Here is a 27,274-nt window from a genome sequence, read left to right as displayed (position 1 = left end):
GTTTTTTTACCGGCTTTGAGGGGGTCATGGACCCAAGATTGCCGGAGGTTAGCGAGGATATTCCATTTCTCACAAAGGCTTTAAAGACAACCACAACATATTTCCTCTGTTAATCTAGTAATCTCATTTTGTGCTGTAACTCAAGACAGAGTGAGACCATAGACATAAGAGCAGAATTAGGCCATTCGGCCCATCGAGTGGCTGCTTGGAGGTCTGGTGTCAGGCATGTGAATGACATGGCTTGCCGTACAGGGCTGGATAAATTTAATTAGGGTTTCAAGGCTGCGGAGGTTGGCCTAGGAAAGGATGGAAACATCCTTTCAATGGATTAGGAGGATTTTGTGCAGCCAACACTAAGGGCATCTCAAAGGTGCATTGAGATACCTGTTGTCTCAGAAGCTTCCAGGAAGAAAGTGGTCACTGCTGCCAGCAGGACTTACATTCTGTGCCATCACAGTCTTTGGCCTGCTGAGCAAAAGTATTGTTGAAGGAAATCAATCAGGCAACAATTGTAAAGATCATGCATGGTTTGGGAAAAGTTGCAGTTGAGGATATCGGGGAAGCTACAAAACCAGGGTTGTCTATGAAGGATTGGATACAAAATCAGGCTGGGATCTATCAGATTAAATATTATAATAATCAGGGAAGGAACAAAACCAGGGATTTCTATCAAGAATTGGACACAAAATTGGGCGGGGGTCTGGATGGGGATAGGACATATTATAATAATGCAACTGCTTGTTGCACCTGCATTATTTGTTTTCAGTGACAGATGTACAAGTGCATTAACATTGCCTCCCACCACATCACTTAAGTAAAATGCTGTATTTTTATTGTTACTTTCGAAGTGGACAACTTTATGTGGACAACTACTGCCCAACTTAACTGCCATGCTTTTGCCGACTCTCTCAATCAGTCTATGTCGCCTTAAAGCCAGATCTGACAAGGATGGTAGATTTCCTTTTCTGATGGACAATGGTGAACTAGATGTGTTTTTACAACATTGTATTTTATGTTCTAACTGTTATGAAGGCTTGCTTTCTTAAAATTCTAAACCTATTTGATTACTTGAATTTAATCCCCCAGTTCCCATGGAGGGATTTGAACTTCTTCTTCTTGTGTATGGCGTGCACAGCCTAAAGTTGTAGGACAACTTGTTCTATTTGATCTTATTTGATTGGGATTTGAACTCATGTCTCTGGATCAGAGTAGATTTCTAGTCCAATAATTAAACCATCTCCCCATCAGACACAGGGTCCTTATGTGTGCAAATTAATTGTGTGTAAGTGTATTAAGGGAGTAGATCATGTGTATTACTGCACATTCTGGACAGCTTACACCTAACTGCACTTTGCCTGTGTGGAGAAGAAACATTTAAAAACTTGCAGGTACTGCGAGTCAGAAACAGAAACAGAACATAATGAAAACACACAGCAGGTTGGGAAAGAAAAACAGAATTAACGTTTCAGGTTAAAGACCCTCCATCAGAACAATTCTGACTTTAACCTTTAGAGATACAGAGTGGAAACTGGCCGCTCGGTGTACTGAGTCCATGCCAACCACCGATCGCCCTGTACACAAACAACACTACGGACAATTTATGATCTTTTACCGAAGCCAATTAATCTACAAGCCTATACGTCTTAGGAGAGTGGGAGGAAACCGGAGCCCCCAGAGATAACCCACGCAGTCACAGGGAGAACGTACAAACTCCATGCAGACAGCACTCGTAGTCAGGATCGAACCTGGGTCTCTGGTGCTGTAAGGCAGCAGCTCTACCGCTGTGCCACTGTGTCGCACTTCTTTGACCCGAAATGTCTACTCTGTTTCGCTTTCCACAGGCGCTGTCTGACCTGCCGTATGTTTCCATCGCCTCTTGTTTTAAACACGAGGATGAGAGATGCTTTTTGAAAGTAACGGAAAATAGACTCTGATCACGTTTAACGAGTTGGTTTTAAATTCATTTAAATAGAACCTCTGCCATTATCTCTGAAATGGAGAAGATCAGCATTAAGATTCCTTATCTCTCCATTTAACAATCCAGTCCTCAACGGTAAAGCTATTCTGTGAAACACAACATATTTTAAATTTAAAGAGCTTGGGGTTCCAATCCTTAACTAACCCAAAAATACTGAGCACAGTCCACATTACGGGGGATTTAAGTTTCATTGATTGAAGCACCACAGTACCTATTACTAAGACATTAGAATTTAATTTTTGACTATTAACATCCAGCAAGGCTTTACAATTGCATCAGTCTAGGTCTCCCCTTCCAATCGGAGAACTCCTGTGGTTCTTATTGCTCAGAATGATCTTGGGTGCACTTGTTGAAATGGCATAGTTTTCATCACCATCAGTACATCGCAGTGCCCTCATAAATAAATCATCTCACGTTAGAAATGAAGGCATTTAGAGATTTCTCTAGAAACCTATAATTCTTCACGCATTTTGCTGGTGGCAGCAACAAAACAATTCCTGTGATTAAAGGTGTTAGCAGTGGCAGCTGTCATTTCACAGCAACAAGGCAAGAGGAACTGAATATTTAAAGCAACAACTTTTCTGAAAATAACTAGAGAAACAATAGAAATAAAAAGGAGAAACTTTCCAGAACGAATGTTAGTTCACCAGATATATCCCAGGGTCAGCCCTTTAAGGATAGTAAAGGCGGAATCGTATGGAATTAATTGTAATGTCAATAGATGACCACTATGAAAGGTGGGAAGGATTAAGAGAGAAAGCATGAAAACAGGCCCTTTGGCCCAACTTGTCTAATCCGACAGACAGCCTCTTAGGGTTGAACAGGCAAGGGACTGTAGACAAACAAAAAGCACAAAATACTGGAGTAACTCAGTAGGTCAGGTGCAATCGCACATCGCTGAAGTAATATGCTGTCTTTTTATTGTTACTTTCAAAGTGGACAACTTAATGTTGAACCACTGCCATGCTTTTGCCGCCTCACCCAATCTGTCTTTGTCGCCTTGAAGCCAGGTCTGTCAAGGACGCTAGATTTCCTTTTCTGATGGACAATGGTGAACCAGATGAGTTTCACTATTACGAAGACTTGCTTTATTAAAATTCTTAATCTATTTGATTACTTGAATTTAATCCCTCAGTTTCCATGGAGGGATTTGAACTCAAGTTTCTGGATCAGAGCAGATTTCTAGTGCCTTAAACCCCTGTCCCACGGTACGAGTTCATTCCAAGAGTTCTCTCGAGTTCGCCCTGATTCGAACTCAGAGATTTACGGTAATGGCCACTCGTCGGTACTCGGGACTCTCGTGGACATTTTCCAACATGTTGAAAAATCTTCACGAGTCTTCCTGTGCTTACCTGCCATTAGCGAGTCTTCCCGAGTACCTGCCGTTAGCGTTACAAGCTGCTAAGAGACGTCCCCGGGAGAGCTGTTGGAATGAACTCGTACCGTGGGACAGGGCTTTTAGGTGTGCAAATTAATCCTATTGGGGATCTCCTACCTCACTCATGGTAAAGTCCGTGTGTTCCATATTATCCTCATTAGTCATCTCTGAACCAAGAAATCTGGAGTGAAATTAATTCAACCTCAATCACGAGACACCAACTCGGAAAAAGAAGGAAGGCTTTCTTCAACAGCACATCCATTGGTGATCTCTGCTCAGAACCACAATAATAACACATTTTTATATAGTTCAATGGTTATTTATTACCCCATATGCAGACATACAGTGAAATTATTTTATTTGCATACAGTTCAGTGTAGTATTGTAATACCTAATAACATTGGTACAAAGTGCGTTAATATAGTCTACAGAGACCTCCGCATGCCAGGTTTTGGCACAATTTTCAAAGTCCAGTCCAGACCATGCGCTCGGTCATCTGGAACAGTGCCAGATCCAGGCAAGCCCCAGGCTGCTGCAGGGCCTCCAGCCGTCACCTCCGCCCAGATCTTCCAGTGGACCTCATTCCCCCCTCGCATGGCCAGCTTCAGCCTTTGTGCCCCTGGGGTGCCTTCCGCACCCGGCGTTGAGGGAGTGGAAGGTAAGACCCCAGTTCACACTATTACTGGCCCTTGCTCTCGCATCAGCCGTTGTTGGCACCCTCCATCCCCCTCTCTAGATTTCCAGTCCTCAGGAGATGAGCAAGGGCTGGCTCAGCCACTTCCTTCTGGCCATGCAGCCTACCAGTCCTTCCTTATATTTAGGAGCTACAGGCAAATTGCTTGTTTACCAAAGGCATGTATTTGTAACCGAATATAGACACAAAAAGCTGGAGTAACTCCCCGGGTCAGACAACATCTCTGAAGAAGGGTCTCCTGTTCCTTTTCTCCAGAAATGCTGTCTGATCCGCTGAGTTCTTCCAGATTTTTGTGTCAACCTTCAGTTTAAACCAGCATCTGCAGTTCCTTCCTACACATGTATTTGTAAAGTGGGAATTGTCTGAACCTGTTGCCCCGGTAGCATTTAGTTCTTATTGCAGACACAAATGAGAACGCGGAATTAAATCATACTGACCATTGGAGGGAAATTCCCAGCATTAATGACAGGGCCATTTCATTCTGATTTATTGTTCGTTGTTTAAACCTGTAACATTTCCTTGAACATTTGTTCAACCACCTGCTATTTCCATTGTACATCAATCAGGAAACGCTATCTATAAATGACAAATTCATTTACATGATGAATTCATCAGAGAGCCTTCAGTTATACATGAATTATTTCATTTAAATCATTTCTTATTAAACTTCTGGAAAGGGCAATCAAGAGCAGTGCCAAACTAATTTGTTTCTTTGGATTTAGTCTGCAGTGTCTATAGAGCAAAAATACTTTTAGTAGGGAGATAAATAGTTATTCTGTACATACTGGCAGAATATGTTGGCACTAATTATTTAACTATGGAAGTTAGGAGTAACTAATAAGAGAAAGCCCAAAATGTTTGTGTATCTGGAATTTGAGTTTGGAGCTTGCTAGATCAATGGATTGGGTTGTGCACTAGGCCATGCCTTCAATCTAAGACTAGGCCTTCGCCAGTTTGCAATTAAATTTTAAGTAATAGGAGCAGAATTAGGCCATTCAGCCCATCAAGTCTACTCCGCCATTCAATCATGGCTGGTCTATCTCGCCCTCCCAGTAGGCCATTCGGCCCTTCAAGCCAGCACCACCATTCAATGTGATCACAGCTGATCATCTCCAATCAGTACCCCGTTCCTGCCTTCTCCCCATATCTCCCGACTCCGCTATTTTTAAGAGCCCTATCTAGTTTTATGATTCAAATAGCCTCAGTACATGGACATATTTAAGTGATTTTGTTGTTTTATAGATGTCATTCAAATCTCCCAATTGCAAAAATGTATGTTTGAGTCAAAAGACATCAAGATGAATATCAGGTTAAATGAAACTATTACATTTTGTATTAAGTTAACAGATCTCTCTTCAACCATTTCCATTGTTTCCTGTCTCACTCATATTTTACAGTGCAGGCTATGCAAGTTGTTTTACATTGATGGCCTTAGCTATACATATAAATGTTTTTCTCCCATGAAGACATCTATACCCTAAGGCCAATGTAAGCGAAGGCCTCATTAGGCACGGCTTCCATTTCCTGAAGTATACTCACATCATTGCCAGCAGCAGGAGAGCTTTATACCTCTAGGATTCCAATCCACATCCACTCACAGCTATGGCAACTAAATATGGTCGATCTGATGGGAAAAAATTGATTCAAAGCAGCCTTTCAAAGGTCCCTTGGAGGTTCTGCTGGATCTGCCCTTTGGCATTCTCTAATATGCTATCATGTTATTACTCTGTCATGCATACTTGTGTAACTAGTATATTAACGGAGCAAGTTTTTGTTGCGCATGCTTTCAAATATGGGATTTTACGTCTTAATCAAAAGCCGTCCTTCTCCCGAGTGTTCCCTCATCTCTGCCTCTGGATCTACGCTTTTGCTATTAAAACTCTCTCTGGGATGTTTTTATGTCTATAGATTTCCTCGCCAAATGCCCATCCCTTGTCTTCTACAAACAAGCCAAGGTCTAGTTGCCATATTGTGTCCAGTCCCGTTCATCCTTGGTTGCAATGCTGCTTGGGGGCTAATGCCGCAATTGTAAACTTTCCATCCTGGGGTTCAATTCTGCATGGGTTTTACACTTCTGCCTGGCAAACTTTCATTCCCTTTGAGTCCACCAACCATTACCCCTCACCCGCTGCATTCACTCCACCTCTATCATCCGCACTCCTCTCCCCTCTCTGCTGCCCGCTCTGGGTTAATCTATGCACCCACCTCACCCTATTTTCCAACACGAGCAGCCAAACCTCCAGCCATAATGCCTGCAACTCAAATATCACTGTACCTTAATTGGTACATGTGGCAATAAATTCAGACTTGGTATCCCTTCTGCAAATATCTTCACCTTCCCACTACGTATGGCTTTTTGATTATGATACAAAATACCATATTTCAAATCATGCACAACCAAAAACCTACCCTCAGCTAATAATCTCAATTCAACAATTCATTCATTTGCAATTAAGTGTGCATCCTCCAAACAAGGTTTAAAATTAATATCATTAAATGCGCATTAAATCTAATCCCATTTCTCTCACTCGAAAATGTTATTAATTAACATTCTGTGCTGTTGGGTATTTTGCCTTTGATTTTTCTGGATGTTACTGAGGTCCAGGTTATTTTCTTAAAAGTGGGTAGTATTGAAATTTTAGTATTCTGATCTTCTGCAAATGTATTGCCAGATTTGGAGCTCTGTGGCAATAGTGTTCTTTTGTCTGTTATGTTACGAACCTGTATCAGCATGGTTGTATACACGTGGCTGCTTGTCCTTTGAATTGCAGCGATTCTTCAGCAGATATATTTTCCCTTCCAGTGCCTTTGGTGCCAAGAGCTGTTTTATTAGCAGAAACGAACTTCAATTGGCATGGGAGTCCATCTGGCTGTGATGGATCTAGAGGGGGAAGGAAAGTTCAGTCGAGGCACCAAAAGCAGATGTGCTTGCCTCTCAGGCATCTAGGTTCCTCTTGGCCTCATTCCAAGACATGAGCTTCAATCCCCGATGCACTTTATCAGGGGTGCCCAAGGAGACCTTTTTTTCCAGTTTATATTCTGTGGAGGAGACCATCTTGAAGTTACATCATGTCATCTACTTCAACCAACAAATGAGATCTAGCATAGATGCAAAAGCTAACCACCATATTAGGTTTTCAAGTCATTCTATTGTTACAAGCAAACTTCACTAATCAGTTCACCAAACAGATTTATGAGTATATTCCCAGAACTCGAGGACCTGAACTATAGAGAGAGGTTGGGCAGGCTAGGATATTATTCCTTGGAGAGAAGGAGGCTGAGTAGGAGTGGGAAGGAACTGGTTTAAACCAAATGTGTTTATCAGGAGGCTAAGTGGTGATCTTATAGAGTATATATAGGCTAAAGGGAATAGCTAGTACTCTGTAAATGCCATAATAAACAAAATAACAGTTCAGTGTATATATATCATGAGAGGAATAGATGGGGTAGACATACAGAGTCTCTTGTAGGGGAATTGAGAACGAGGGAACATAGGTACAAGGTGAGAGGTGAAAGATTTAATAGGAACCTGAGGGGTAACTTTTTCACACAAATGGCGACGGGTGTATGGAACGAGCTTCCAGAGGAGGTAACCAGGTACTATTGCAACGTTTAAGAAACATTCGGGCAGGTACTTGGATAGGACAGGTTTAGAGGGATATGGCCCAAATGCAGGCAGGTGGGACTAGTGTAGATGGGACATGTTGGTCGGTGTGGACAAGTTGGGTTGAAGGATGTTTTTTCCACACTACATGACTAAATGCTGAAATAACTCAGCGGGTGAGGCAGCATCTCTAGAGAGAAGGAATGGGTAACGTTTGGGGTCGAGACCAAAGACAAAACAATGCCCCCAATTCTATGTAGGTCAGAGCTTATTTGGAGTTTGTAGTTTTTAATAGCCTGTTGTACACCCAGCTCCACCAGACTTCTATGGAATGCAAATCTTTTATACTCAAACAGAGAGTCTTGCTTTCAAATCGATCAAGGGAATTGAAGTTCTAACGCCTTTACAAGATTTTCAGAGATCTGTAGTAGGATTATGTAACATGTACAGATGTACAGCAGGGAACCATCCCGCAGTGATGCCAAGGTGGGCAGATGACTGGAGAAATTAAGGATGAAGTCAACCGGTTCCCCATTAATAATCAACTTGTTTGATGCTACAGTAGTCATGGTATTTAAATTACAGAATCATAATTGTAAATCTGATAATGTGTAATGCAACCTCTAATTGGATTGGCTGCATAAATAATTCCCAAACCCCAGCTGAAATAGGCTCGTATAAGAGGTCAGACAGACCAGGCTCATTAGAAGAAATGTTTCCTCCCACTGTTATTCATGAGACCAGCTCATCCTTCACCTTTATTTCAATCATTCAAAAACCCACACCAAATCATATTTAATCTTTCAAGCCAGTATTTTGTATCATTTAATATTTGATGGACTACCTTTCTCCAGTAATAGAAATCTGATTTTAAAAAAACAAGAAGACATGGGTAAGAGGACGTGTAAGGCCAAATCTTGCACAAGTGCCAAAGATTTCCTTTGTGGTGCATTTTCAATTAGATTCTTTGTGCCCATGTCAGATATTCTAGATGCCGCTTATTTTATTCATATCATGTCAACACTTGACAATTCGAATGGGAAAAATATATTTTGACAACAAGATGTAATGCATACACAGCAAGTTGCAGGCAGTGAATCACATTCCTGATGCTCTGGAAGATGGGAATTGTGTTCTCCAACCATGAATTGTGGCCTCGGAGGTGTCAAAGTTCTCACAGAGCACAACCTCCTGCTGGAAATGGTCCATGTATCCATGTATCGGCCCAGAACATGTTGCACCATGGTGCAAATACCAAAGCCTACACTTAATTAAAATTGTTTCCACCGTGGAATGTGGATCAAGCTGCTCCCTGTTATCCTTATAGTTCTGCTGAAGTTCCAAGATAAAGTTTGGACGGTTTCTTAAAGGACACTTCAACAGGTACATGGATAGGGAAAGTTTAGAAGGATTTGGACCAAATGCGAGCATGTGGGATTAATGTACTGTTGGTGGGGCACAAAATGCTGGAGTAACTCAACCGGACAGGCAGCATCTCTGGCGATAAGAAATGGATGATGTTTTGGGTCGAGACACTTCTAGACTTATATGGAAACGTAGAAAATAGGTGCAGGAGGAGGCCATTTGGCCCTTCAAGCCAGCTCCACCATTCATTGTGATCATGGCTGATGTCCCCTATCAATAACCCGTGCCTGCCTTCTCCCCGTATCCCTTGATTCCACTAGCCCCTAGAGCTCTATCTAACTCTCTCTTAAATCCATCCAGTGATTTGGCCTCCACTGCCCTCTGTGGCAGGGAATTCCACAAATTCACAACTCTCTGGGTGAAAACGTTTTTTTCCAGTCTTAAATGGCCTCCCCTTTATTCTAAGACTGTGGCCCCTGGTTCTGGACTCGCCCAACATTGGGAACATTTTTCCTGCATCTAGCTTCACCAGTCCTTTTATAATTTTATATGTTTCTATAAAATATCCCCTCATCCTTCTAAACTCCAGTGAATACTTGATTGATTGATTATACCTTTAATAATCCTTTACAGGAAATTACAGTGCCACGACAGCTTCAAGACAGACACAACACCACACATTTCCTCAAATAGCTTCCATACTTAACAATATGAATACGAGCCTAGTCTTTTCAATATTTCCTCGAATGACAGTCCCGCCATCCCAGGGATCAATCTTGTGAACCTATGCTGCACTGCCTCAATCGCAAGAATGTCCTTCCTCAAATTAGGAGACCAAAACTGTACACAATACTCCAGATGTGGTCTTTCTAGAGCCTTATACAACTGCAGAAGAACCTCTCTACTTCTATACTGAAATCCTCTTGTTATGAATGTTCATGTGGCCATCCAGCCTGGGAGAGTCTAGGACCAGAGGGCACAGCCTCAGAATAAAAGGACGTACATTTAGAATGGAAATTACCTTCAGAAGGTGTTCCTTTAGCTGACGAATATGTAGAATTCATTGCCGCAGACTGCTGTGGAGGCTGCTATTGGGTATTCTTAAAGCGGAGATTGATAGGTTCTCGATTAGTAAGGGCATTACAGATTACAGGGAGAAGGCAGGAGAATGGGGTTGGGAGGAAAAATACATCAGCCATGATAGAATGGTGAAGCAGACTTGATGGGCTGAATGGCCTATTTCTGCTCCAAAATGTCTCATGATCTTATGGTTAAACATGTCAAAAATGTTAGATACAGAAAACCATATTAGGTATTAAGGGATCTTTTGTTTTCTGATTGGCAGAAATATTTTGGCATAAACTAGTTTAGCTATTGTGATAAAAATATACACCAAGAGTATTCTAGTAAAGTGTGATTTTTAATAAAATGATAGTAAGGGCATATTTGTAATTAAAAATGTAATCTTATTCATCGAGAATAATCATATCAGAGACAGCACTGCCACACTAACTTTTCAAATGATCAGACTTCGCCTGAGCTACACTGTTCACCTGATTTGTCTTTGTTGATTTAATGCTATTCATTTGTTTGAGCAAAAACAAACGTTCTGGAGTAACTCAGCGGGTCAGGCAGTATCTCTGGAGAACATGGATAAATAACATTTTGGGAAGGAACCTGACTCAAAGCATCAGCGACCATGTTCATCAGAGAATCTGCCACTAGAGACCCACTGGATTACTCCAGCACTTTGTGGCTTCTTTTGTTAACCAGCATCTGCAGTTCCTTGTATCTAGGGACAATTTACAATTTTACTGAAGACAAGTAACCTACAAGCCAGTACGTCATGGGAGTGTGGGAGGAAAATGGATCACCCGAAGAAAACCCACACCGTCAGAGGGAGAAGCGACAAACTCTGTACAGACAGTACCCATAGTCAGGATCAAACCTGGGTCTCCGGTGCTGCAAGGCAGCAACTATACCGTTTCACCATTGTGCTGCCATTTTATTTGATAGTTTGCGTTTTTTTTTAACCTTTTTTTTAATCCATATTGTGCAGTTGATTTTTGGGGGGATAATAGTAATTTCAATCTTATTTGAATATGCAGATCATTGATAGGCAGCAAAGCTGTGCTGGGATCTTGCTGGCTGTCAGTAGCTTACAGGGGAGTTTAATGTACAGAGCTCCTTCTAACCCACAAAGAGACGCTTCACTAAGAACCCTCGGACTGCTGTGACCATGCGGTTCAGCTGCTAAGCCATCTAGGTGTGGAATTATCTGGCGGAAGTACGTTTGGGAATTGGGACTTGCATGTGGGCTGTGGACCCCTTTCAAGAAAATCCAGGGCATGTTATTTGTTATATGGATTGCACAGCTGATATACTCAAACAGAGAGCCTTGCATTCAAATCGATCAAGGGAATTGAAGTTCTAATGCCTTACTTCTAAAACAAGATTTTCAGAGATCTGTAGTAGGATTATGTAACATGTACAGATGTACAGCAGGGAACCATCCCGCAGGGATGCCAAGGTGGGCAGAAGTCTTGAGAAATTAAGGGTGAAGTCAACCGTTTCCCCATTAATAATCTACTGGTTTCACTCAGCCATACACGCAGTCATGGTATTGAACTTACAGAATCATAATGGTAAATCTGCTGATGTGTAATGCAACGTATAATTGGATTGGCTGCATAAATAATTCTCAAACCCCAGTTGCAAGAGTCTCACATAAGAGGTCAGACAGACCAGGCTAATTAGAAGAAATGTTTCCTCCCACTGTTATCCTTCACCTTTCTCTTTTTTGGACCACTGTTATACGTTTGCAAAATTCAATCCTTAAGCAACTTGTATCTGTGATTCATGTCATCTTTCCTGCAATGAAGATACATGTCTGGAAATTCAAGGATATTGTGCATCAGGACCCAGGGTTTGTGCTGCATGTATTAAATGATTGCAAACGTCTCCCTACGTAAAACACATGCACTAAAATAGGATGAGTATACAACAGTGAATTGATTCATTGTGCAATCTTGCCACATTGAATCATGCACAGAAACAGTATGGATCATGAGCAGAAATGCAGCACTAACAGCTGGAAGCATTGTGTGTGTGTGATATAAAAGATGACATCATCAACTACTTTGTAAGCGCATTCATGTAAACATGAATAAATGAGAAAATAAAGTTCAGTGTGTGTATACAGTATATAAAGCAATAATAGTGCAAAATGCTAAAACCACTGCCCCCAAGTCATGATACAATCTTGGTTATTTTATCTAAGTATTCAACTCCTTGTTTTAAAAAATGTTCCACTATAAGAATATGACATATTTTACATAAACCACTTTTCACAAACAATTAATATCTTCAAAATCTATAATGCAGTCTGAAGTAAATGAAAGTCTGAAGAAGGGTTTCGGCCCGAAACGTTGCCTATCTCCTTCGCTCCATAGATGCTGCTGCACCCGCTGAGTTTCTCCAGCATTTTTGTCTACCTTTTGAAGTAAATGAAAAGTTATTTGGAGTAACCTTCTGCTAATGAAATGAACACCTTTTTGAAGTTTTCTAAAGACATATCAACATGTAGTTATAGTCTGTATCAATATATTCTCCACGCACAGAAATAAGTATACGAGGGCTCTGATATTGTGCCTCTCCCTCCCTCTGTGGTCAGGTTCAGACAAGGTGAAGAGGATAATGATGTTCTCTGCTGAAGAGTTATTCGGCTCAGTTAGTGTGTAGCATTTCTAATGAACTCCAATCCTGTTGGTTCACAACCACACTTATACAATGATTTTACTATCAGTGTGAGGGAAGCAGCGAATACATGAACATTACAATGGAAAATGAATGTCCAGAATTTTGTTGGAACTTTACCATCATTTATTTGTTGGATGCCTGATAGAGTGAAAGCAGCTCCTGGAAAAGTTGCTGTTGGTGCCACCATGACCTATAAATTCAGTCCCTTTGATACTAAATAAACATCTTAAATTGGTGCACAAATTGCAAAATAAACAGACCCAATGTAAACAGTCAGGTGTAGTGACCAAATCTAAAGGAAGATTGATCACAGGCCAATTGGTTGGGTTTAGGGAGGGAATTACCACCAATATCAGAGATTGCTTTATGATTTTATCCAAACTGCAATTATTAAAGGGATCTCTATTTTATGGTCAAAATGCTTTTCATTTAAAAAAAAAGTATTATTATGGCACCCATTGTGGACACAATCTAAAGATTTTTGCAATTGCACCTTGTGTTTTAAATTTGCTACTTTCTGAAATTTGATACCATTGTGTATAAATCCCAATATTCAAGTTATCCTGGATATGGGCCTTAATACCAGTGAATTGTTGTAAAAATGCACATAGCTTCATGGCTTTATATAGGAGAACGAATGATGTGAATATTTGCTTTGTTCCAACTGACCAGGAAAACTTAAGCATTGCAGGGTCAACAAACAATTCTTGAATTAAATATTTTCATGAATGCAAATGTTTACATAGAAACATAGAAACATAGAAAATAGGTGCAGGAGTAGGCCATTCGGCCCTTCGAGCCTGCACCGCCATTCAATATGATCATGGCTGATCATCCAACTCAGTATCTTGTACCTGCTTTCTCTCCATACCCCATGATCCCTTTAGCCACAAGGGCCACATCTAACTCCCTCTTACCCAATGAACTGGCCTCAACTACCTTCTGTGGCAGAGAATTCCACAGATTCACCACTCTCTGTGTGAAAAATGTTTTTCTCATCTCGGCCTCATCTCAAGATGATAAAGCAGAAGTAGGAATTTTACTCAGGGAAGAGACAGAGACTAAGACTTTTGCCTCCATCACAGTGAGGAGGTGCTTGGTGAACTCACTGTGGTGGATGTTGATTTGTGTTTATTGTATGTTTTGTTGTTTATTATTATTGTGTATGACTGCAGGCAACGAAATTTCGTTCAGACCGAAATGTCTGAATGACAATAAAGGAATCAAATCAAATCAAATCTTATAAAATAAAAACAGACAACCAATTATGGGAACATGCCTAAAATAAAACAAGGTCATAATGTAATGAACGTACACACCTTACACGTGACAAACTTCACGAGCAAACATAAGGGAATAATCCATAAATTGTTATCTGTATTGTTACAAATAGATGCTCATCCATTTGCATTTGTTACTCATCCATTTGCATTTGTTAGGTGAAACAGACACCCATTGATTTGCAGTATTTCTCCCCTGAAACAACCCCAAGGCCAATTTATGAAAAGACTTCAGACCAGAGTTGCAGCATAAAATATATTGTGAAAGCAGATTTTCATATTGTGAGACAGAATGAAAACGGCAAACATTACTTTGACTCCACGCCTCAAAGTTATGCATCTTCAATTGAAGGACATCTGATATATTTTCTCTAATACTAACAATTCCTCTCCAACCAGAGATTCAGAGGTAACAATATGACACTCCCTGGCAGCAGAATGAAACTACCCATCAATTCACTGAAGCTGCATGTCTTCCAAGACCTTTCAAGATTCGTTAATTTCCACTGCAGATGTAAAACGTTGGCAGTTCTAACTTAATTTAGCTCTGAAAGTAAATTATAGCAGTATGTTAGTTTAGTCTAAAGAAGGGTTACGACCCGATACATTACTCATCCTTTTTCTCCAGAGATGTTGCCTGACCCGCTGAGTTACTCCAGCACTCTGCGTCTATTAGTTTAGTTTATTGTCACGAGGTACAGTGAAAAGCATTTTTTTTTACTGCCCCTATTTCAAAGACGCACCTACTGTGGATGTCTTGGAGATTTTTGATAGAATTTATAAATTTAAAAACACTCGAAATCTTGAAATTGTCTGAACAGATATTGAAGATGTCATCAAGGAAAGTGTAGATACGGAGGGGAAGAAAGAAGATTAACCGTGCACCCATTGAATAGTAGAGTGGGTCAGACGGGTTGAATGGCCTGTTCTTGTCTCTAGTGTTGCTGATTAATCTAGAAAGAAGAAAAAGTTGTGCAAAATAAATCTAAGTAACCATGGCTGATGCAATTAGATGTAACACGTGTAGAACATCTGAGAAAGTTTACTATCTGACCTGTTTTCTCTCGAGCATTGGAGGTTGAGGGAAGACCTGATAAAATATTATGAGAGGCATAGATAGGGTAGACAGTTAGAACCTTTTTCTCAGGGTGGAAGTGTCAAAGACTAGAGGGCAGAGCTTTGAGGTGAGAGAGGCAAATTTAAAGGAGATGTGCGTGGCAAGTTTTTTTACACAGAGAATGACGGGTGCCTGGAATGTGCAGCCAGAGGTGATAGTGGAGGCAAATATGATAGTGGCGTTTCAGAGGCTATTAGATTATCACATTGATACACAGGGTATGGGGGGGATATGGATCATGTGCAGGCAGAGGAGATTAATTCAATGTGATCATGCGATCAGGCATGATCATATTGAATGGCGGTGCTGGCTTGAAGGGCCAAATGGCCTACTCCTGCACCTACTGCCCATTGTCTATTGTGTATTGTCTATAATTAAACCGCGCTGTACTGTTCTATGGTCTTTATTACGCGAGCTCAGAATAAAACAGTTTTATCAGTACATTTTCGTTATCTCATCATTAAATGTACTCGGTCCAATGTATAGTAGAAAGCAACATAGCCCCAGTCTCTATTAATGAGATAACTAAAGTTGGAGTAAATTGTGAATAAATTGTGTAGCTTGTGGACAGGTCACCTTTGTACTGCATCCGGCTACTGGTTGCTAGGAGATGAGAGAGAAATTCCAAGTCGGGAAGCGGAGTGGAAAAGAGCCCCGGACTGAGTCTTGCCTCATACAGTAAGTCTGCAGCCTGGAAAAGCGAGATTGCTGATATAATCTCACAGAAGACGGTACAGTAAATAAAATGGTTACAATTGGAAAGGAAAATCCGGAATGTTATTTGAATTGTGAGAATGAAACAAAGGAACACGTGAAAGTAAAATTAATAAAAGGATTAATATCAAATTTTATTTTTGTTCGAACATGGCCCATCCAAAACCATTAATGAACTGAACAGAAACAAGAAGTTGGGTTTCTTTAAGAAACAATTGGATTCAGTCATAGCAGGACTGGATGGATTAAAGTGCATCCTTTTTATATTACTCATTATTATCTGAAATCCTGAAAATGGCTTCATCTCCGCCTGTTGATCTGTTCTGGTCCTAATCATGGGTTCGTTCTTCTCTGAAAAAGGCATAGCATCACTAAAGGACAGGCTGCTGTGCTGAACTATTATTTTTTTGTCAGCTACCAGCAAAAACGTAAAACGATTTCAACTGCTTCCTGACAGAACTGTCGGCTCTGTATTCCACTGATCAATATTGTATACCCTTGCCGAATGCCATCCATCAGACGTCAGTTTTTCTAACACTTTATTTTAAGCCGCAAGTGATAATTGTACTTCAGCGGTAAATCTGGCTGCACAGACTGTCATGTGCTGGTGACTCATTAACTGTAGGTTATTGGTTGTCAGGTTGCTAAGGATTTGTGAGGAATGCTATCCAATGTGACAGATTTAGCAAAGGCATCAGAATGATCTTTAAAAGGAAATTGTCAATTCTAGGCATATTTTCACTGCAGTTATCATGTCAACAAGTATTGTATTGGGAAATACATTTTTTCAAATGCCAATCAAGTGTTTAACCAATTCTAAAATTTGGTAGTAACACTGACATCATGTAAAATCCCTCCCCCCCTATTTTAGCATTCCACATTTAACCTCTATTTTGCTAATATCAAGGTAGAATTCCTTTGCCAAGATAAATCCGGAATATAATTTCAAAAGTAGTAACGACAGCAATCAAACGCACGTCCATTTAAATAATGTAGATTATTCTAAATATTGGCCCGCATCAAACCTTGTAGATTTAACCCTAAAACCCTTTATTTGTGGATGGTGAAAATATTCACGGTCAGATTCATATTGTTGTCAATTCAAAGTGTTTCATGCCATGCCAGTAAATATTTGTCTGATTCTACAACATCAATGTTTCACTGATGCTTTATTGTGACAAATACAAATGCACAATGAAATTATTTGTTTACAAATACTCCAGTGGAGAATTTCTATATGTAGGCATAATCCCCCCCCCCCCCCCCCCCCACTTAGCAAAGTGTACAGGAACAGGCCACTGAGCCCGCACGGAAGAGGTGCCACGTTTTGGCGCCATTTTCAAAGTCCAGTCCACGCTCTAGTTGTTATGAGGGTTGCCCGATCCAGGCAAGCCCTAGACTGCTGCCGGCCTCCAGTCATCGTCTTCCTTGGATGTGTGGATCGACCTGCGAACCGATGTCCCCTCCTTGCCCGTTCACCTTTGTGCCCCGGGGAACCTCCATGCTGACTTGGAAGGTGGGATAGACCAGACCCCCAGTTCCCTCTCCTACTGGCCTTGCTCCTTGCCCGTCACATCCATCACCATCACCGGCACCTTCCTCCCATCCTCACGGCCAGACTTGATGTCCGTTGTGTTGTTTGCTTCATTTTCATTTCTGTTCAGTTGCAGAGGTTGGTTGTTGTGATAAATAGTGAGCTCGAGGTTTGTTGCCCGAGGGGGAAGGACAGGAGGTCTGTAAGTGGAGGGTTTGCGGCCACTGATTGGGAGTGAGGATCAGTGCGTAGTGCTTGCATTAATGACATGCAAGCTGCGACTCTAACGGCTGGGTCCACAGCTGCTCCAATGTCGGTGTGAGGTGGTGTCAAGCAAAGCTGTATCATCACCCCAAATTTTACTCCATCCATCCTGCGACACTATACCTCACCTTCAATGAGCTTTCCACCTCAGTGGAGCTGCTACACAATATTAATCAGACTATCCAATCTCTGCCACCCACACTCCAGGACCTCAGTCATCGATAGAGTAGGAGTAAACGGGTCCTTTTCACAATGGCAGGCAGTGACTAGTGGGGTACCGCAAGGCTCAGTTCTGGGACCCCAGCTATTTACAATATATATTAATGATCTGGATGAGGGAATTGAAGGCAATATCTCCAAGTTTGCGGATGACACTAAGCTGGGGGGCAGTGTTAGCTGTGAGGAGGATGCTAGGAGACTGCAAGGTGACTTGGATAGGCTGGGTGAGTGGGCAAATGTTTGGCAGATGCAGTATAATGTGGATAAATGTGAGGTTATCCATTTTGGTGGCAAAAACGGGAAAGCAGACTATTATCTAAATGGTGGCCGACTAGGAAAAGGGGAGATGCAGCGAGACCTGGGTGTCATGGTTCACCAGTCATTGAAAGTGGGCATGCAGGTGCAGCAGGCAGTGAAGAAAGCGAATGGTATGTTAGCTTTCATAGCAAAAGGATTTGAGTATAGGAGCAGGGAGGTTCTACTGCAGTTGTACAGGGTCTTGGTGAGACCACACCTGGAGTATTGCGTACAGTTTTGGTCTCCAAATCTGAGGAAGGACATTATTGCCATAGAGGGAGTGCAGAGAAGGTTCACCAGACTGATTCCTGGGATGTCAGGACTGTCTTATGAAGAAAGACTGGATAGACTTGGTTTATACTCTCTAGAATTTAGGAGATTGAGAGGGGATCTTATAGAAACTTACAAATTCTTAAGGGGTTGGACAGGCTAGATGCAGGAAGATTGCTCCCGATGTTGGGGAAGTCCAGGACAAGGGGTCACAGCTTAAGGATAAGGGGGAAATCCTTTAAAACCGAGATGAGAAGAACTTTTTTCACACAGAGAGTGGTGAATCTCTGGAACTCCCTGCCACAGAGGGTAGTCGAGGCCAGTTCATTGGCTATATTTAAGAGGGAGTTAGATGTGGCCCTTGTGGCTAAGGGGATCAGAGGGTATGGAGAGAAGGCAGGTACGGGATACTGAGTTGGATGATCAGCCATGATCATATTGAATGGCGGTGCAGGCTCGAAGGGCCGAATGGCCTACTCCTGCACCTAATTTCTATGTTTCTATGTTTCTATGATATATTGGACACAGATGCTACTTGCATAGAAGTGGTGCAGCGGTAAAGTTGCAGCTTTATAACGCCAGACACACGGGTACAATACTAACTATGGGTGCTGCCTGTATGGAGTTTGTACGTTCTCCCTGTGACCACGTGGGTTTTCTCCAGGTGCTCCGGGTTCCTCCCATATTCCAAAGATGTGCAGGTTTGTAGGTTAATTAACTTCTATAAATTGTTGGCCTATAGGGTAGAACTCGTGTACAGGTGATCATTGGTCGATGCAGACTCGCTGTATCTCTAAACTAAATTAAACTAAGTACATTCGAAGGATGAACTCCGAGTCATTGTAAAGTCGTTCACTGAAGTACTGTACAGAATGGTCCCAGTTAAACACTTGCAAAACTAAACCCTTCTTCCAGTCTGCCCCCTGATCAAATGTGGACTTTTTCCTCATAATTTGGGACCATCTCCCAACTAAGGCTGATTCCAATTATAATAAATCACTGTTGACATCCGTGCAAAGCCTTTGGTTATCAGAGGAAGATCAAGAGCCTGGCACAAAGTCCACCATGAGGGCAATGATCCCGAATGCTTCTGAGATGTGGACTATCTACAGTGGTCATCTCAAAGTAGCACAAAGACCCAAACAGCACCATTATTACAAAACCCTCCAAATCCATTAGCAGGACAACCACCTATTTCAACCTTAAATCATATCTTGAGCTTAGCATTAATAAATAATCATATAGTCAATAACATGATACAGGACCAGCAGCTTATCAATAAACATTGTGTCATCATTAATCATACTGATTGACCATATTGTCAATAACCAAACCATATTATTTTTCAATGCTCCTAATTGCACAAATGTTGGAACTGAATTTCTGTTTACCTTCAATTTCCCAAGTATTAAAATGCAGGCATCTGACTAGTAGTTGGATCAAATAAGTGGACATGAAGGGATAAGGCTGAAAAGAATTAGGAGAAAACACGGGAAGGTAAAATGGAAAACGAACCAATCTTTGCTAAAGGGCAATAGCGTGTGGATGATCTTTGTGATTAGTATACTGTAAATGGGTTGTGAAGGAAAGATGCTGCAGATGCTGGTTTAAATCGAAGGTAGACGCAAAGCTGGAGTAACTCAGAGGGTCAGGCAGCATCTCTGGAGAGAAGGAAAGGGTGACGTTTCGGGTTGAGACCCTTCTTCAGTCTGAAGAAAGGATGCAACCCGAAATGTCACCCTTTCCTTCTCTCCAGAGATGCTGCCTGACCCTCTGAGTTACTTCAGCATTGTGTCTACTTCACCAACCAACCTACCCTCACACCCCACCTGTGTTTCCGCGTTAGTCACCTGAAATCTATCGAATCCCACGGAGCTGGGATCGTACTTGACTCCCATTGAGGGTCGAAGGAGAAAAAAGAAAAAAAAATGTCGCAATCTTTCCCTCAAAGCAAAGAAATGTATTCACAGTTAGTAATAGAGTTTTTAAGTGTCATTATAAGGAGCTACTTGCTACTAGGAATATTTTTTTTGAATTGATCTGTTTGGACAGAATGGGCAAACAAAATTAATAGGCAACGTTTCGGGCCGAAACCCTTCTTGTGGTGTAGGATTAGTCTGAAGAAGGATTTCGGCCCGAAACGTTGCCTATTTCCTTCGCTCCATAGATGCTGCCGCACCCGCTGAGTTTCTCCAGCACTTTTGTCTACCTTCGACTTTCCAGCATCTGCAGTTCCTTCTTAAACAAAATTAATAATTGTGTTGGGTGGGATTCAATGAAACTTTTCAATTCTGCCTCATTTACCATTTTCAGCCTCTTCTGCTTGAGATTTCCGTATAGATTTTAACTGGAACTTAATCTGCCATTGCCAAGTTGCATCATAAATGAGTGACTCTTCTGCCACATATTATTTAGGAACATGCCAAAACATACAAAGCTGCTTATGACACGTATGCAGCTAGGGTAGAGTTGCTGCCTTACAGCGCTTGTAGCGCCAGAGACTCAGGTTCGATCCCGACTACGGGTGCTGTCTGTACATTCTCCCCGTGACCGCGTGGGTTTTCTCCGAGATTATCGGTTTCCTCCCACACTCGAAATACGTAGAGGCATGTGGGTAAATTGGTTTGGTAAATGTGAAAAATTGTCCCTGGTGTGTGTAGGATAGTGTTAATGTGTGTGGATCGCTGGTCTGTGGGAACTCGGTGGGTCAAAGGTCATGTATCTCTAAACTAAACTAAACTTTCGGGTTTTTTGAAATACATTTTGCAGATTAATTAATTCATCTGCAAACAAAATGCTGCTTGCAATTCCCTTGACATGGTAATTAGGCCATTTTCAGGAGCAGGCATATCCTGGGAGGGGAGTTGTGTGGGTTTCATCACCTCTGCTGCCTGCTTGCCAAAACAAGGGCTTCAAAAAGCATAAATCAAATATTCAACATCAAACTCTCACCTTGGTTGCATCTCCTAATACCTGCGCTGCTGCTTTGAGCATCTGGAGTGACAGTTTTCATGAGGCAACGTGTAGGTGGATGAGTTTTGTGAGTCTGCCTCCTGCATCTGTTGTTTTCTGTTGGAACCCACATGCAGTGGGAGATTTCTAAAGGTCTCGCTCTGGTGTATGATCAGGCCAACTAATTATTTTCCTTCTTGCATCTACTGAAATATGCGTGACTGTCCTTTAAGTTATCCCCGAGTGGGTGTAAACAAACAGGGAGCAGCTGCCGGCAGTTAATTGAAGGCCTGGTGCCTCCTTTGTTGTACAGTGATGAGTGAAGCAAGTTCTGTGGCTAAATCAAGTCTTCTCTAAAACTTTGCATCGCACCATAAACCCAACTGCTTCCTGGTGACTCAAAGCTTCATTGCCACGGAAGGCTGTGAAGGCCAAGTCCATGGATATTTTTAAGGCAGATATTAAGTTTCTTGATGAGTACGGACGGGTATTAGGGGTTGTGGGTGAAGGCAGGAGATTGGGGTTGAGAGGGGATTTAGGCTGAATGGCCTTATTCTGTTCCTACAACTTATGAACTTATGAAAGCTTGCTAACTTCTGAGCCTATAGTAGAAACACAGGTTGGCCCAGAGGGACTAAGTTTTCCACCATTAACGTTGGTGTGAGGTTTACTGGAAAATGGCATTTTCGTTTGCACGGTGGCGCAGCGGTAGAGTTGCTGCCTTATAGCGAATGCAGCGCCGGAGACCCAGGTTCGATCCTGACTACGGGTGCTGTCTGTACGGAGTTTATATGTTCTCCCCGTGACCTGTGTGGGTTTTCTCCGAGATCTTCGGTTTCCTCCCACGCTCCAAAGACGTGCAGGTTTGTAGGATAATTGCATTGGTAAATGTAAAAATTGTCCCTAGTGGGTAGGGTATAGGATGGTGTTAATGTGCAGGGGTCACTGGTCAGCACGGACCGGGTGCTGTATCTCTAAACTAAACTAAAGTAAATAAGGAAATTGGTATCTACTGTAAGTACTGTATCCACCGCTATCTTGAACATGCCCAATAATCTGCAGAAATAGTGCTGTTCTTTTGCCAAATAGTTAAATGCTAGCAGATTAGAAAAGATGTATTTGCATAGTTCAAGCACCTGACCCAGGGCACAACATTGATCATTGAAGTAACACATGAGACTGCAGATGCTGGAATCTTGAGCAAAAAACAAAACGCTGGAGGAACTTAGCAGGTCAGGCAGCATCTATGAGGGCAAATGGACAGATGTAGGTTCAGGTCAGGACCCTTCTTCAGACAATCTATTCAGAATGATCATTGTGGTTTTGGAAAATGGCTTTAAGTAGATGCATGTTTTTGTTGCCCCATGAGGGGGGGGGTGGAAATATTTACAGGGCCACTATACATTGGCGTATTAATAGAGTGTTTGATGTAGTTTTGGGGTGGCACAGTGGCACAATGATTGAACTAGTGCCTCAAAATGTCAGGTTTGTAGGTTAATTGGCCTCTGGAAATTGTCCCTAGAGTGTATGGACTGGATATGTAAGTGGGACAACATAGAACTAGTGTGAACATACCACTCGTGTCAATGGTCAGCATTGAGTCAGTGAGCTAAAGGGACTGTTTCTATCTCCAAACTAAACCAATTGCATGTCCATTACATGGGAGTTGGGACCTCAGATATAGCTACATATTTTGACTCACAAGTATTGACCAAATGGTAGTTGGCAATCAAATGATTTTCTTGCCACTGTAATGGGAGTGGTCACACCAACATTCGGTACAAGTCTTGTCCTCTCCAATCTTGTTCAGGTGTTTCTGTGCACCTTAATTGCAGTGCTGCACATTGTGTGTGCCTGTTAGGGTGGGGAGTCCTCTAGTGGTGTGCGTTATTATCATTGCATAGATTTCAGTATTTTTCATATTTCTGTAAGTAAAGCAACTAAAGATATTGCAGAGACATTCGGAACAGAACTGTCAATGTGACCATCTTCACTCCACCTGGGCCACATAGACTTTTGTTCATTTTAGGAGCAACCTGCCTCCAGTAAATAAAATAGGAGGAAAGGTTATACATTACGTACTATCTAAAGGAGAAAATAGTCCACCAGTTAGTCAAAATATATTAGTTACCAACTGACTGGAATTTATCTTGCACCAAACATTCTTCATGTTATCTGTAGGAAGGAACTGCAGATGCTGGTTTACATCAAAGATAGACTCTGAAGGTCTGAAGAAGGGTCTTATGGTCTGAAGAAACATTACCCATTCCTCTCTCCAGAGATGCTGCCTGTCCCACTGAGTTACTCCAGCATTTTGTGTCTTTTCCCTTTATCATTATTCCCTTTATCATGTATCATGTATAACGTGACAATAAACTAAACTCAAACTTAAATAATAACAATTTGTTGTGACACAATTTGACAGGTTGTACACTGACCTGAGTGACGGAAATTAAGATGGATCTAAATTTGATTCAATTTGATTTGAGCTGCCCTAGAGAAGACAGGAAGCTATGTGCCAGTGCCTGCAAGGAGTATGGTTAAGACATTTCGGAGATTTGGTTTTGAATCCAGCACAAATTTGCTTCATGTTATTAATCTGGGATTGCTAGAGACTGCATTGCTAGAGAGACAGACAGACTCGCTGGGCCGAAGAGCCTGTTTCCACGTGTGTTCTAAAGTAAAGTTTAAAGTAGGACTTCAACGTACATTTGACATGTTGCTGTTGTTGCTGCTGCTGCTGCTTCGTGTTGCTTGCAGAAGATTCTTGTTTTACATTGTTAACGAGAGGTTTCCTGTGTTTCACTTGTAGGTCAGCCCCAACCCAAGGTGGTGCTGCTCCTGCTGCGGGGGGACCTCCAGGGGCCCCTGGAGATGGAGGACCACCCCCACCAGTCAACACCACCAGCAACAGAAGGCTGCAGCAAACACAGGCTCAAGTTGATGAGGTACAGTATTTACCATCTACTCCTGTAAGATTCACTATGCGGGCGGCACAGTTGGGCAGCGATAGAGTTACCACCTTAGGTTGGTGACCATGGGTGCTCTCTGTACGGAGTTTGTCCATCTCCCTGTGACCACGTGGGTTTTCTCAGGGTGCTCCGGTTTCCACCCACATTCCAAATATGTGCAGGTTTGTAGGTTAATTGGCTTCTGGTAAAATAAAATTAGCCCGAGTGTGTAGGATAGGAATAGTGTATGGGTGATTGTTGATTGGCACAGACACGGTGGGCCGAAGGGCCTGTATCCATGCTGTATCTCTAAGAAAAAAACTCAATCTTAAGACATTTGATTAAATTGATGCACATTTCCTGGATTTTTATTTCTGGTAAATAGAAATGCCCTTGTCAGGTAATTGTTTTCTGAACTAGCAGCAGGAAGTTATGGAAACAGTTTGAATGGGCACATTCCCAAGACACACCTGAGATGCTGGAAAAAGTATCTTGCAGTTATATGGAAATAACATGGTACCTTGCAATACATTTTCCACGTACTGAAAGATATTATTGCAAGCGAGGCCACAGCCACTGTGTGGGAGTTCTGGAGAAGCCAAAACATATTCTAGTCTGCCTGTTGTTTTACTTCAGCCTAGAAAGAGGTTACCTCATCATTTGGGAGAAAGCTTCACCAATCCCTCGACGTATTCCCAGCCTTGCCTTTATGAGTGCTGGAACACAAGTCTAAAATAGGTCTGTCCTAAAAGTTCGGAAATGATCAAATGAACGTGATTTCATCCTGAATCCGTCTGTCATAAAGACGAGAACCAGGTTTCTTGTGAACCACGATTTACGTGGGGAGGAATACTGAGCCTGCAGTCTTCCTTACCTAACTTGCATTCTTCATTGTTGATTATTAACTGTTCTTCGATTTCTTTCCCAGCTGGTGAAACATAGAAACATAGAACATAGGTGCAGGAGTAGGCCATTCGGCCCTTCGATCCTGCACCGCCATTCAATATGATCATGGCTGATCGTCCAACACAGTATCCTGTACCTGCCTTCTCTCCAAACCCCCTGATCCCTTTAGCCACAAGGGCCACATCTAACTCCCTCTTAAATATACCCAATGAACTGGCCTCAACTACCTTCTATGGCAGAGAATTCCACAGATTTACCACTCTCTGTGTGAAAAATGTTTTTCTCATTTCGGTCCTAAAAGATTTCCCCCTTATCCTTAAACTGTGACCCGGCGACAGACACATTTGCACTTTAGACTGTTTTACCGTTTTACTGTTCATTTTATAAATCATGTTTCTCGGTGTATCTAAATCTAAATTTTATTAGTTGTTTAAGTTATGACATCGGATGGAAGCTGCATACCCAAATCTCGTTGCACTTATGTGCAATGACAATAAAATATATTATTATTATTATTATATTAATAATCAGTCATGGAGTCAAATGCTTTGAAACAGACCATCATGAAGCATCATGTGCATGCTGACCCCTAATTACCTCCACGATTCCATTTGACAGCTCTTGGTCCATAGCTTTCTATGCCTTGGCAATTCAAGTACTCATTTAGATACCTCGTAAATGTTGTGAGATTACCTACTTCCACCACAAACTGCAAGACAGTGTCGTTCCTACACTTCCTTTAGTGGAAAGAACTTGGGAGTTCCTGGTAGTTTACAGCACACCAGCCATTGTGTTTAAGAAGGAACTGCAGATGCTGGAAAATCGAAGGTCTACAAAAGTGCTGGAGAAACTCAGCGGGTGCAGCAGCATCTATGGAGCGAAGGAAATAGGCAGCGTTTCGAGACGAAACCCTGAAGGAAATAGGCAATGTTTCGGGCCGAAACCCGGAAGGGTTTCGTCCCGAAACATTGCCTATTTCCTTCGCTCTATAGATGCTGCTGCACCCACTGAGTTTCTCCAGCACTTTTGTAGACCTTCGATTTTCCAGCATCTGCAGTTCCTTCTTAAACACAATGGCTGGTGTGCTGTAAATTACCAGGAACTTTTGTCTACCAGCTAATTGAACCACCTCTGCCCATGAGTGGATTCCCAAGATAGAACCTGGCCTTGCATTAAGTCCAGCAGAAATACTTTGATAACCACTTAAGCCATAGTCCCAGACTGAAGCAGCTACTAAAGTTATCATGCAAATTAAATGCATGTGAATGTCCCTGACATTGCAAACACAAACCTTCTAAACTCATCAATAAACCAAGAATCTTTTAAAAACAAATTCAATTATATAAATAGTTTCTTCTTATTCTTGTATATGGCGTGCACGGCCTAAAGTTGTAGGACAACTTGTTCTATTTGATCTTACTTGATTGTGCACGCCAGGTTGATTGCATTCGTCGTAACAGGGCGGACCACGTGAAGGCTGCAATCTCCCCCCCCACATATGAATAGTTTAAAAGATCAGGAATTGTTAGGAGTAATTGAATATATTTAATTTCACCCATTTAATTAAACAAATATTGAAAATATATGAGACTCAAACTCTCTCCAAAAACTATTCCCCATCATGGAAATGATTGGAGCTGCTAAAATTATGCCAGGTCAACATTGGCACACGTAGAACAACGAGGGAGTTGAGTGAACCTTATTGCCTTCCCTCACAGTGGGAAACGTTGATTCTGCTGTGTGGGGATGTTCATGGTAATTCTATCAGTGTATCATGTTCATTTTACTCGTATGGTTGTATGGTAACTCAAATTTCACTGTACCAATTGGTGCATGTGACAATAAGTGTAACTTGAACTTGTAACATTTCTCATTGTAATCCTCAAAGGAGCTGCAAGAAGCTGCCATTTCAACACTGGACTGGATGAGGAGTACAACATCAGAGCCCAGTCAGAGTGACATATTTGAGGATCTGCCAAGAAATTTAGGTCT

At 41.8% G+C, this 27,274-nt stretch overlaps 1 protein-coding gene across 1 annotated transcript in view; it reads left to right on the top strand.

The window, feature by feature from the left end:
• Window positions 1-27,274, top strand: part of LOC116979542 (vesicle-associated membrane protein 2-like) — a 76,394-nt gene that overhangs the window by 35,090 nt on the left and 14,030 nt on the right. The window contains exon 2 of the mRNA XM_033031090.1: window positions 24,238-24,373. Coding sequence (XP_032886981.1) covers window positions 24,238-24,373 — 136 coding nt within the window. The remainder of the gene's footprint in view (window positions 1-24,237; window positions 24,374-27,274) is intronic.

Source organism: Amblyraja radiata, chromosome 13 (genome assembly GCF_010909765.2).
Source record: "Amblyraja radiata isolate CabotCenter1 chromosome 13, sAmbRad1.1.pri, whole genome shotgun sequence".
NCBI classification, from domain to species: Eukaryota; Metazoa; Chordata; class Chondrichthyes; order Rajiformes; family Rajidae; genus Amblyraja; species Amblyraja radiata.
The sequence above is the reverse complement of the archived record's forward strand: the minus strand, read 5'-3'. Positions and strand labels throughout refer to the sequence as shown.